This window comes from Pseudochaenichthys georgianus, chromosome 13 (assembly GCF_902827115.2).
Source record: "Pseudochaenichthys georgianus chromosome 13, fPseGeo1.2, whole genome shotgun sequence".
Lineage (NCBI taxonomy): Eukaryota > Metazoa > Chordata > Actinopteri > Perciformes > Channichthyidae > Pseudochaenichthys > Pseudochaenichthys georgianus.
This window is the reverse complement of record NC_047515.1, coordinates 34,010,553-34,023,531: the sequence shown is the minus strand read 5'-3', so window position 1 is coordinate 34,023,531 and position 12,979 is coordinate 34,010,553. Positions and strand designations below refer to the sequence as shown.

Genomic DNA, 12,979 nt, shown 5'->3' with positions numbered 1-12,979 from the left:
TGACTTACTGTACTATTAACCTTTACGAAATTCTTTAAAATGACTTAAATGACACGCACACGCGCACACACACACACACACACACACACACACACACACACACACACACACACACACGCACACACACACACACACACACACACACACACACACACGCACACACTCACCAGACAGGAGATGAGAGGAGAATAGCAGGATGGATAAGAGAATAGAGTACGGGAGGTCAGCACAGGAAGACAGGATGAGGAAGGATATACAATGTACAATGGAAGAGTGCAAAACACTGAAAATAACAATATAACAGAAGTGAGAGGAAGTTAATATTAGTGAAGGAGCGGCAGCAAATATATCTCCTTTCTCCTGACAGTCTTTGAGGATTATATATGTTTGAGGACTACAGCTCTTTTGAAGAGAAAAGCCCACTTCATATTAACAACTTGTAATCAACTTCATACTGTATGCAACTCCTGGGGTTAGGAAAATGTGGAATGGGTGTAAACAGTCATTTATAAAAAAGTAGGTAAGAAGAGTAGAAGATGAACAAAATATGTTTAATCAGATGATATCATGTACCGGTAGTATATAATGTGTAAAATATCAGAAATCATAATATAGTGTGTTGAAAAATGTCTTTGTTAAGTATGACAAAAATATCAATAAAAACGTCCTAGTTTTATGTCTGATAAAATAAACGAGACTGACTTCTCCAGACGACTCGGATCACAGGACGGCGTGTTTGTTCCTGGCTTGCTATTGGTCAGCGCCTCCCAGATGGTCACCTAGACACAAAGAGAGGCCGCACAGGAAGTCAGAGAGCAAGCACAGGAAGTGGGTAGTAGACAGATAAGGAGAAGTGGTAAAACAAAAGCATCCTCCTTTCTGTTAATGTGCGCTGAAGAACCTCTCACAAACAGCAGAGACGCCGCCAGCTGATTATGAATTATGAATATCTGAATGTAAACAAGTCTAAATGCATTCTGGCCCTGGCTCTTTAGAACCACTAATACCGTTTTTAATATTGATACTGTAAGCAGCTGGTAAAATCCTACACTGTTAATACACAATACCATTAATACTGACAATAACAACAATGTCTCGTTTAAGGGTGCTTTTGCATGATTTCACAACAAATTGCACATACTGTACTCACCATTTATTATAACATGTATTATCCCTTTTATTACAATTTCATTCAATATGAAATCATTGAAACTAAAAGTTGTCTAGGGTCATATTACAGTAAACAATAATATCATATAAAATAACAATTTAAATACAGTGATTATTGCATATAGGAAAACACATATTGGTGCATTCAAGTAATGCTAGTAACTCTGACATTCAAGACATCGGAGTCAAACATTTCGCCCATTTGACCGACTTTAAGAAGATGCTATATATTCTCAAAATCCCTCTTCTACAATGTTCAAAGCTCCCCACAAATGTAACAATAAGCAAACATACATTGTAAATGTAGACTACCTCTCTGCACCTGCAACATCCAAGGTTGGAAAAGCTGGACAACCACAAAACTATCACATAAATATATCTCACATGCTTTGTTTCATGCTGTAGTATAATTAAAGAAAACTGTGATAAAAAAAGCATATGGTATAGTATGGAAGAAGATAGTATGTTATTTGTCGGTTAGTTCAAATGCTGTTGCATGCAATGTCAGCAGTGTGGTCGCTTAACACCAGTCCCTGCTTCCAAATTAGATCTGTAATTAAAATGGTCACAGTTTGAAGCACTGGAAGATACACTTTGTACAAATCCTCAGCTGAAACCTTGCTTCTGCCTTCTTCACATTCAACCCCTGTGCTGAGAAAACACTGAGGATGCTCTGTGACCTGTCTCACCAAGACTATTTATACTTACCTCTGTTCCTCTGGAATAAGGCCAAGGACTATCAGCATCAGCATCTCTGGGATTTCAAAACAACACCTTTCCTGAGGCAGAGTTTAATACCACATGCAGTATTCTTCTTATTGATTTGGCTCAAGTATTGTTTTCATTTAGCAAAAAAGTGGATGCCTTTTTTCCAATTCAGTGTTTGTATTTTTCTGGCTTGACTTATTGGTGAATTTACTGCTCTAACTTCTACTGGGAATATCATGGGGGAAATGTCTCCCGACAAGACCCTCCACTGAAATGCAATTGTCGAATAATGATGAAGCAGCCATAGCAAGGCATGGCAAGTCTGTAGGGCAAAACAGGTTCAGATGTCCATGCAGTACATCTGCATCTATTATCATTTTAAATTGTGTGAAGTGCTATTCATTGTGAGAGCTTTACCATGTTTTTAAGTTTTGTGTTTTCTTTAAACTATACTTGAGTACAATTTTGAGATACTGCTACTTTATACTAATACTCCACAACGTTTTGGGTAGCCAATTCAACTGAATTTATCTGACAGCTTTAGTTACTTATAGATTTAGATTCATTAGATAATACCAAATATAAATGAGTTAGTAAATATACATACATACATCACTCTAGTTTAAGCAGCAGTATAGAAAACTAAAGTACCTCCACCTTTACCAGCTGTAATAGATTAAATTATTCATCAATAATTATAAAACAGTAAGTACTTTTATTTTAGGTACTCTAAGTGAAAGGGGGGGGGGTTGGAAATGTGTCGCCATGCATAATCCATGATCATATATAAAAGAATATAAATGCATGCCAAAATAAGCATATTGTCAAAGACTGCCCCTGGCTCCCCTTTAGTTAACATCCTTTTATGCCATGCAAGAATGACAGCTTACGTAGCAACAGTAACCAAGGGGCAGGTCTTGTTATGGGATGTCCGACTGGTGAGTTTCTGTGTTATCAGAACAGAAGATTAGTAGAGTCAGCTCACCTGATCGAATTCAGAGCCGGCCTCCAGCAGACTCTGCTGTATGGCGAACTGCAGCAGGTCCTCCTCCTCATCCCTCATGCTGTCTCTCTGTTTCCCCCCCATCATGGAGTATCCAGGCGGGGGCTCAAACACACACGGGGGGATCTCTCCGGCTCGACATGACACTGCAGCACACAGGGGGAAGGCAAAGGGCAGGAGATGGAGAGGTGTGTTATCTCACAGTAAAGGACATTATACTGAAGGAGAAGAACAGGGAGGACAAAACAAGTATTTTATGAGCGAGAGGAAGAGTTTAAAAACATGTATCAAGTCATTTTCCTTTCACTCTTGCCAATGTATTGCCTCTACTGTATGTTCACAGGACTATAACTCAAGTTAGATAACGTCAAGGATTTCCAGAGAGCTTTGCTGTCCCACAGTAAATCTCTTTCCTTCGCATGGCTGCACATTTAACGTGGCTATTGGGATTCTAAATGAAGTGATAAGGTGAATGATGACCCAGCAACAATTTCAAACACAACACAAGGAACATAACTTAATAACACAACTGTTAAGACTGTGTGCGGAGAGAAGTATGGCCCAGGGTATGCAGTGAATGATGTCGTGAGATTCATGAAACTTAGTTGAAGTAAATCTGCAGAATATACAGTTGAGATGAGACTCGCATGTCATTTCATCAGCTGGGAATATGTCAGAAACAGGAAATAGTGCTGTGTGTTTGGGAGTGTGTTCTTACTGGTGGAGCTGGAGCTGGAGACGCTGGAGGAGTCGCTGCCTGGAGACGGGGTGTCTGTCCTCGGGGGGTCCCTCTGTCCGTCCCCCTCCACCCCCACCTCGTTGTCCGTGCGAACGCCCGTCCCCTCCTCGCAGCCGTTCAGGTTGCTGAAGGTGATCCTGGCGTTCAGGATGTGGTAGAGAGGGATTTCTGCAGGGAGGGGAATAGAACAGGAGATGATGACATTTGAATCTTCTTTCAAGGATACTTGTTGGGCTTTCTTGCCTTTGTAAGTACAGTTTAAGAAATACATGGGGAGAGAAAAAAGTTATTTGGTCTCATCATCCAAATAACAATGCATGCCTTCCTTGATATTAACTATTGTATTAAAAGGATTACAAGGCTTTTTGCACAATAACTACATTGTAGATTTGGCTATTCAAATTCAAAGTCTCAGGCTCCATTACAATGCAACATACGATATACTTAAAATAAAAAGTAAAAGTACTAAAATAATCCAATAAACAATGGGTGCATATTGCTAACTTGTCTCTCCTTTTGGCTCCCTTCATTTCTGAGCATCCTTCTTAGATCTATTTTAATTTCCCATCATCCCTTCTACTTGACTAGCCATCATCTTAACCTCCCTCCCTCCCTCCCGCCGTCCTTCCATCTTTCGTCCATCTCACTCTCCCGGCCAGCACTCACCGATCTTGACGGGGAAGCCAGGCGGCAAACGCAGAGTGATAAAGTCACGCAGCTTAGCAAACAGTGCGTTGGAGATGGCCATGAGATCGATGATAGGCACCACTTGTTCCGCCAGGGACAGAGGATGCGACTCGCACAGCCACAACTTGGCTTTAAACCTGGGAACAAAACACACACACGAGGAAACTGATGAGGGACCAGTAATGGAGTTTGCTGATGAAAAACAGTCTTCTATCTTCAGTGTAATTGAAGCAATGTAAGTCTTAATTTACGTGATGAGCTCTTTGGCCACAGTTACACAGAGACATTGAGTACGTAAGCATATAGCGACTGTCATGTTCAAATTGAGGCGAATCAATGCTTATATTTGTCCGATAATGAGAACAGCCGTGAGAGGCAGCTCTGAATCCTCCAACACTTCATCCTCATAATGTCCTGTCACTTTTTATTAAACGACAATGGAACTGACAACTGGAAATAGTCGGGCCGTTAGAGGAACACAGGGCAGAGGATCGGACAGCAGGCTGGCAGATGGATGAGGAAAGATCATGTGTCTTGAGCTAATAAGATATGTGTGTGTTCATTTCCCATCAGGATCCCAGTGGTCAGCAGTCATAGTAGACGGCTCATTTAAAACCTGTCTGTTTGTGTGTGTGAGCCTGTCTACTCTCTGTCCACCAGTCTGTCAGCTCTGGCACTTTGCCCTTGAGAGAAGAGGGTCTGTGTCCCTGTCAGTGTCCCTGTCTGTGTCCCTGTCTTTCTGTGTCCCTGTCTGTGACCCTGTCTGTGACCCTGTCTGTCTGTGTCCCTGTCTGTGTCCCTGTCTGTGTCCCTGTCTGTCTGTGTCCCTGTCTGTGACCCTGTCTGTCTGTGTCTCTGTCAGTGTCCCTGTCAGTGTCCCTGTCTGCCTGTGTCCCTGTCTGCCTGTGTCCCTGTCTTTCTGTGTGTCTGTCTGCCTGTGTCCCTGTCTGTGACCCTGTCTGTCTGTGTCCCTGTCTGCCTGTGTCCCTGTCTTTCTGTGTGTCTGTCTGTGATCCTGTCTTTCTGTGTCCCTGTCTGTGTCCCTGTCTGCCTGTGTCCCTGTCTGCCTGTGACCCTGTCTTTCTGTGACCCTGTCTTTCTGTGTGTCTGTCTGTGTTCCTGTCTGTGTGTCTGCCTGTGTGTCTGCCTGTGTCTGCCTGTTGTCTGTCTGCCTGTGACCCTGTCTTTCTGTGTCCCTGTCTGTGTCCCTGTCTATGTGTCTGTCTGTGTCTGTCTGCCTGTGTGTCTGTCTGCCTGTGTCGCTCTGTCTGTCTGTGTCCCTGTGTGTCTGTCTGCCTGTGTGTCTGTCTGCCTGTGTGTCTGTCTGCCTGTCTGTCTTTGTCCCTGTCTTTCTGTGTGTCTGTCTGTGTGTCTGTCTGTCTGTGTCCCTGTCTGCCTGTGTCCCTGTCTGCCTGTCTGTCTTTGTCCCTGTCTTTCTGTGTGTCTGTCTGTGTGTCTGTCCCTGTCTGTCTGTCTGTCTGTCTTTCTGTGTGTGTGTGTGTGTGTGTGTGTGTGTGTGTGTGTGTGTGTGTGTGTGTGTGTGTGTGTGTGTGTGTGTGTGTGTGTGTGTGTGTGTGTGTGTGTGTGTGTGTCTGTCTGTCTGTCTGTCTGTCTGTCTTTCTGTGTGTGTGTGTGTGTGTGTGTGTGTGTGTGTGTGTGTGTGTGTGTGTGTGTGTGTGTGTGTGTGTGTGTGTGTGTGTGTGTGTGTGTGTGTGTGTGTGTGTGTGTGTGTGTGTGTGTGTGTGTGTGTGTGTGTGTGTGTGTCTTTCTGTCTGTCTGTCTGTGTGTGTGTGTGTGTGTGTGTGTGTGTGTGTGTGTGTGTGTGTGTGTGTGTGTGTGTGTGTGTGTGTGTGTGTGTGTGTGTGTGTGTGTGTGTGTGTGTGTGTGTCTGTCTGTCTGTCTGTCTGTGTGTCTGTCTGTATGTCTGTCTGTCTGTCTTTCTGTGTGTCTGTCTGTATGTGTGTGTGTCTGTCTGTCTGTGTGTCTGTCTGCCTGTGTCCCTGTTTGCCTGTCTGTCTTTGTCCCTGTCTTTCTGTGTGTGTGTGTGTGTGTGTGTGTGTGTGTGTGTGTGTGTGTGTGTGTGTGTGTGTGTGTGTGTGTGTGTGTGTGTGTGTGTGTGTGTGTGTGTGTGTGTGTGTGTCTGTCTGTCTGTCTGTCTGTCTGTCTGTCTGTCTGTCTGTCTTTCTGTGTGTCTGTCTGTATGTCTGTCTGTCTGTCTTTCTGTGTGTCTGTCTGTATGTGTGTGTGTCTGTCTGTCTGTGTGTCTGTCTGCCTGTGTCCCTGTTTGCCTGTCTGTCTTTGTCCCTGTCTTTCTGTGTGTCTGTCTGTGTGTCTGTCCCTGTCTGTACGTCTGTCTGTCTTTCTGTGTCCCTGTCTGTGTCCCTGTCTTTCTGTGTCCCTGTCTGTGTCCCTGTCTGTGTCCCTGTCTGTCTGTCTGTCTGTCTGTCTGTCTGTCTGTCTGTCTGTGTCCCTGTCTGTCTGTCTGTCTGTCTGTCTGTCTGTCTGTCTGTCTGTGTGTGTGTCTGTCTGTCTGTCTGTCTGTCTGTCTGTCTGTCTGTGTGTGTGTCTGTCTGTCTTTCTGTGTGTGTGTGTGTGTGTGTGTGTGTGTCTGTCTGTGTGTCTGTCTGTCTGTCTGTCTGTCTGTCTGTCTGTCTGTCTGTCTGTGTCCCTGTCTGTCTGTATGTCTGTCTGTCTGTCTGTGTCCCTGTCTGTCTGCGTCACCTCTGGGTCTTGGTGGTGAGCTGGCACTGGTGGCCGATGTCCCTCTGACTCAGAGACGAGTTGGGGTTGAAGTATTCCTCAGCCGTCAGCGCTTCGGGGTTGGTCTTAGCAGGACTCGACATCTGCGTCACAAGGGCCTGCAGGAAGTCAATGATACATATTTAAACATCTTGATGTAGCCACATGATGCCATTTTAAATATAGTTAGGATCCATGCAATGTATTAAAAGTATACTGTTAATAAACAATACCAGTAATATGAATCAGAAGAAGAAAAATTCATTTATTTTGTGACACTTGTTTTATATTGAAAAAAAATGAAAATGAACACACTTTTTAGTGTAATTTAATTGACACAAAATAAAGTAACAGTAAGAATGTGCAATAAAAAGATTAAATACAATAATTTTATAAACATAAGAAGTCTGGAAAATGTCCAATAAAAGATAACAAATATTTATATAAAAATAAGAAGTTAAGATAAAAATGTACTACAATAAATAGTATAACTTATATTAAAATATATACAGTAGTAATCATAATATGTTTATGCTGAATTGCGCAGTTTAAAAGGGTTTGGCTGCTGGCCCTCTGTGTGCATCGTGTTGGAATAAATCGTTCTTTAACAGATGACTTTATAAAGTGTAGAGATTTCTGGCTTTTCAAACTCGCTCTATTTGCTTTTCTCTTTTGTGGTGGAACAAAAAACCCACCACCACTGGGATTTCAAGGCTTTCCTCTCACCTACTGACATTTGCAGCAGCCCAGTGAAAAGAGAAAAGACTTGAGAACATGACAAAGCAGTTTTCTAATTCCAGTATTTTACATCATTATAGTATGCCTCTGTTGGTTCAATGCTCTAATTAGTAGCTCAGTGTTGACTGTTAAGTATGACTTTGGTTAACTTGTCAAAGGAAGACCACCATTACTGAAGAAACAGAAGAGAAATGATTTCCATATTTATTATTTTCTTTCAGTTGGTGTAAAGTCAAACAGAGCCTAATTAGTCGAAAAATAAAATACATATCAATAACAAAATAGCTTAATTTTAATAAATTAAATCATTAGCGTTACAAATATGTTTCATAATACAAATGACCAATTAATAGGGATAGAAAACGAGTGTAAAATGTTCGCAGGCGGTCCTGCCTCCTGGGTGTAATCACCCTAATCAGAGAGCCCAGTGCTGCATCCTGAAGAAGGTGTTAAATAGTTGGTGCGTGCGAGCCGGGTAGACTGAAGCGTGCAGACGGGAGGCATTTCTACCAAGTCAGGACAGGCAGCCGGTAAGACACTCAGATCCATAATGTTGTGTGAGAGGTCCGCAGAGCCACGATGCACTAACATGTTTATGTTGTGTTACATTGTTTGCGTGTGTGCCACGTGTCCTTTTAGAACTCTACGCGTCATGGGTGATATATCAAGTTTCAATTTGGTGCGCTAATTTTGCAGAACATTCTGAGTTTAGACGCTCTGTTATTTATTGTCAAAAGCATAAAATAAGGACCTATTTTAGTTATAATTTAACATCATGCAATTAGCCTACTCTGATAGCCAGGTGTTAAAAGGAATACGATTTTAGGAGGTTAAATTGATTTGGAGAGGAACTATAAATTCAATAAAATATTTATTCTTAAAAAGTATTAATTTCGATTTACTAAAACCTTTCTAATAAAATCCTGTTAATTTAATTCACTGAATATTCCTGTGAAAATGGAGAAAAATAATCTTTCTTGTTACAAATAATTCATTTGATTTATTAAAAACATTGCTAATAAAATCTTGTTTAATTGGTTGAATACTTCTGTTAAAATGGAGGAAAGAATCTTTTCTTTTAATATAATTAATTTGATTTGTTAAAAACATGTCTAGTAAAGTCCAGTTGATTCAATCTGCTGAGATTTTAAAAGAGCTTGGGTTTAAAGAAACGTTTTCATGTTTAAAATTTATATTTCTGTGCTTAGTCTGCCCAGCCTATTTGTAACATATTCACAATTAAGGCAGCAGTTGCCAAACAAGTGTATTGTTTACACGCTTTATTTATCTTGATAACTTGCAAGTTCTAAATGCATCTTTCTTGTTTTCAAAGGTTTTTCACCTACACAAAATGACCCATTCAGCAATTGGACGTTTGTTTAAGTAAACTGCTGAAATAAAAGTCTGAAAATAAAAGCCGTGTCATTGGAGTGGAATCCTGTTTCAAAGTCCAGTAGATTCCTCAAGTCCCTTTTTCAAGTGGGGAAACTGCACCAAAAACAGAGGAGACTTGACAGTTTGAGTGCACCAAAATACACAGATGAAGCAATTCTGGTTCCTCAGGACATGGTTTGTGTTTGTATTGTTTCTTAATATACCCCCTCATTGTGTTACCCTCTGCCTACTGAACTGAGACACACACACACCAAGTATCTTGCTCCCTAAATATCCAACCCAGTCTCATAAAAAAACGTGTAATAACTACGTTGGTCCACAACGTAGGACGTAGTATTTCTACGAAAACGCCTGAGTTGTTATTTCAGATATGTGTGCAGTGGATGTACATGATCTTTAGTTTGCTAGTTATTACGAAGATTACTTCAAGAAATGGTGTCTATACAACGTTTTCATTGTTACCAAGGTGGTTGCTAGGGACGCTGCTATCGATATTATTTCTGTTATGTTGGGTACAATTGTGTTATCTTTATTGCTACCCCCCTTCCCCGTCAATGTATAGTGTTGGTCCACAGTGCAAACGTATTAGTTTAACAAAATCCGCATCTAAAATTGTGGCATAGTGTGGTGCCGAGAGATGGGAGTCGGAGGCGGGGTATCAAAGGTACAAGCTAGACTTTTATTTAGCATCTCAAAACACATGTAAACAGCTTCATGCCCGGGGAAGCGAAGACCGGCGGAGACAGGAAGTCCGGCTCACTAAAATGTCCGTGCAGAACAATACCCTAACCCATAGATCCGTGGGTGAATAATGTCAATCACCACAATAGATACGTTATTTTCCCCTGTGCAATTCTCCATTTACTCAACAATAACACATAATTATCCTTGTGTTTATTTATTTGTTTGATTAATAAACACACGTTGGAGTCCGTCAAGACCGAGGGTCGGAGCAGCTCATTTGCTTTACAGAATATTACACCCGGAAATAAGTATTCTCTCCGCTTCGCTTGACAAACCCCGTGATAGTCCTCAAGCTCTGTGATTGGAGAGTGTGCAGAGCGTCGAACAGCACTTGAAATGGGATGGAACCACGGCAGACTGTCCAAAACTGGATTTGAACTTGGTAACAATGAAAACGTTGTATAGACACCATTTCCTGAAGTAATCTTCGTAATAACTAGCAAACTAAAGATCATGTACATCTACTGCACACATAATCTGAAATAACAACTCATATTTCTCGCATCAAATGACATCAAAACGCATTTTTAATGGCCAAAGTAACTTTAAATAGGCATTTTACACCGAGAATAAAACGTAATGTCGTAATATATCCTCAGTGCCTCATGTCCTTTGGCCTTGTTCTCCCTGGCTTTATTTCCTTCTGTAAAACTCTTTGTATCATGTTAAGAAAACTGCTATCAATAAAGTTTATCACCAGCCGCAACAGAGTGGTAGCTGCCTGGTACTGTATTGTTTTCACCTTGTGAGTCTTTAATTGTGTCATCAAATGGACACACACTTCAAGCCTTTGACATGATTTGGTGTTGCGCCTGCTTTGAGGCCATTGAAGAGATCTCTAGTAACATTTTTATTTTACATCAAAAAAAGCTTTTGTGTAGAGGATAAAGAGGCATGACGTTGAAAAGAGCAGAGATGACAGGGAGTGGGAACAAGGGAAAAAAAACGAAAGAGGAGGTATGAGTCATAAGCTCTGAGAGGCTGACAATTGAGCGGCCCGACCAAGCAAGGAGGCAGAAACGTCCAAAACTACAACCCGGTGTGGGCATTTATTCAAATCATAAGCACATGATTCACAGCCTCAATTGCTGTTCCCCTGAACACAGTCAGCAGCCACAAGCAGGGGCGGGTTCTAGGGGGGGTGGGGCCAGTGCCCCCCCTAACACTGACCTCTGACCCCCCTTGTGGCCCCCCTAACAATGAAAAGTTTTTTTTGTTTTTTTAAATGTATATTTTTCTGGTACTCTCGGTTGCCAAAAAACAGGATTTTGTTGCTGTAATGTGAGATTGTGCAGACACTAGGGGTGTAACGGTACCCGTACCGAAATTATTCTGTACGGGCCCTTCGGTTCGGTACAGGTGGTGTACGAAGGAAATATAACGTTAAACGTAAAAAATTGAGAACGTCAACAACTTTTTGGAAGTAATCTCAGGTGAATTAATGGCGAATGCAGATAAAGTTTAGCTAAAGAAATCCTCCAGCATTATTGAAGTCTCCGGTTTGGGAACATTTTGGTTTCGCAGTTACGTACAAGGATGACGGACAAAGACAGGTGGACCGAACCAAAGCTGTTTGTCGGCATTGTTAAACTAAAATTGGTTACGCGGCTGGCAATATATCAAACTTGCACACTCATTTGAAAAGGCACATCACACGAAACGTGAATATCACCGGTACCAAAAGAAAAAAGACTGAAGTGCAAACCCAACTCCCACTAGAATTTAAGCCTCCACCACTCGCAAAAAGTTCAGACCAAGCCAAAGCTATTCAAATGCCAAATATCCTTATGTTGCCATGTTAGCAAAGCGCTATCTGGCTGTATCTGCTACCTCTGTCCCTAGCGAGAGGGTTTTCTCCACAGCAGGAGACATTGTTAGTGCCAGCAGATCTGCCCTTTCGGCAAGCAATGTGGACAAGTTAATTTTTCTTTAAAAAAACAAGAAAATACAATGACAAGCAAGTCCTAATGTCAAACTGCTTAGGTACTAGTACAGTTCAATACAGATAATTTCAGTTCATCAAAATGCTGCACCTTAATGTTCATTTTATTATATGTTGTATTTATTTTATTTATTTAATAATAATACAAACATATATATATGTTTTTTGTGAAAAAAAAATTCGGCTGTACCGAACCGTGACCAAAAAACCGAGGTACGTGCCGAACCGAAATGTTTGTGAACCGTTACAACCCCTAGCAGACACCCTTATGTAAAGTAGAGATGTAACTGTTCATTGCCTTTATTTTTATATAAATATGGTGTTAGTGCAAACATTGCACTATAACTTAAGCTGAAGCTAACAGTAATAACTATAAGATCAATCTGAAACAAATGCCAATAACTGTATTGCATTGTTTTCTTATGCGCAATTACTTCATACTGTCTAGTTCTCTTTTTCGTCCTGCATTTATTGTGCCCCCCTCAGAAAATAAACTGGCCCCCCAGTCAAATTGGTCTAGAACCGCCACTGGCCACAAGGTTCTCACCCACACTACCAGCCTCAAAACAGACTGGGCAACAGACCCTAAATACACACACTCATCAGCAATTCGACACAGGTGGGGGGGAGGAGACAACACAGGGCACCAGGTGCACATAATCAACAGCACGACATGGGGGAAGGGGAACACTTTTAACATGAACCAGGAAACAGAGACCGACAAACTTACATAAATTACATATATTCCCATGCTTCCTGTCCATGTTTTTAGTGCTATATTACCCGTAACGGAGGCCGAGATCTATGGGCCCAGAGATCACCTCCGTTACAAGCTCTCCAGCATAAACCAAACCAAAAGAAACATCAATTTATGAAAGGCTGACAAAGTTTTACTCTGCAGGCACGCTCTCCTGTCGACACAGTGGACCACGACTCTTATGATGGTGAAAAAACCCCTTTCATGAGTACCAGCAGCAACACTCATTAATCACTGCATTTAGGTGAAAACATAGGGGTTCCTCGCTCAGCTGCTGTGTTTCATTTATTAGATTGGGTTTGAAAAGGTTTAATGACATTTTATCAACCCATTGAACACACTAGACTGCTGGAGAAT

The 12,979-nt window shown here is 41.6% G+C and overlaps 1 protein-coding gene across 1 annotated transcript in view; it reads right to left on the bottom strand.

Moving 5' to 3' along the window:
• Positions 1-12,979, bottom strand: part of ankrd13b (ankyrin repeat domain 13B) — a 51,855-nt gene that overhangs the window by 3,058 nt on the left and 35,818 nt on the right. The window contains 5 exon segments of the mRNA XM_034096776.2: positions 703-779; positions 2,864-3,027; positions 3,600-3,788; positions 4,287-4,444; positions 7,029-7,165. Coding sequence (XP_033952667.1) covers positions 703-779; positions 2,864-3,027; positions 3,600-3,788; positions 4,287-4,444; positions 7,029-7,165 — 725 coding nt within the window.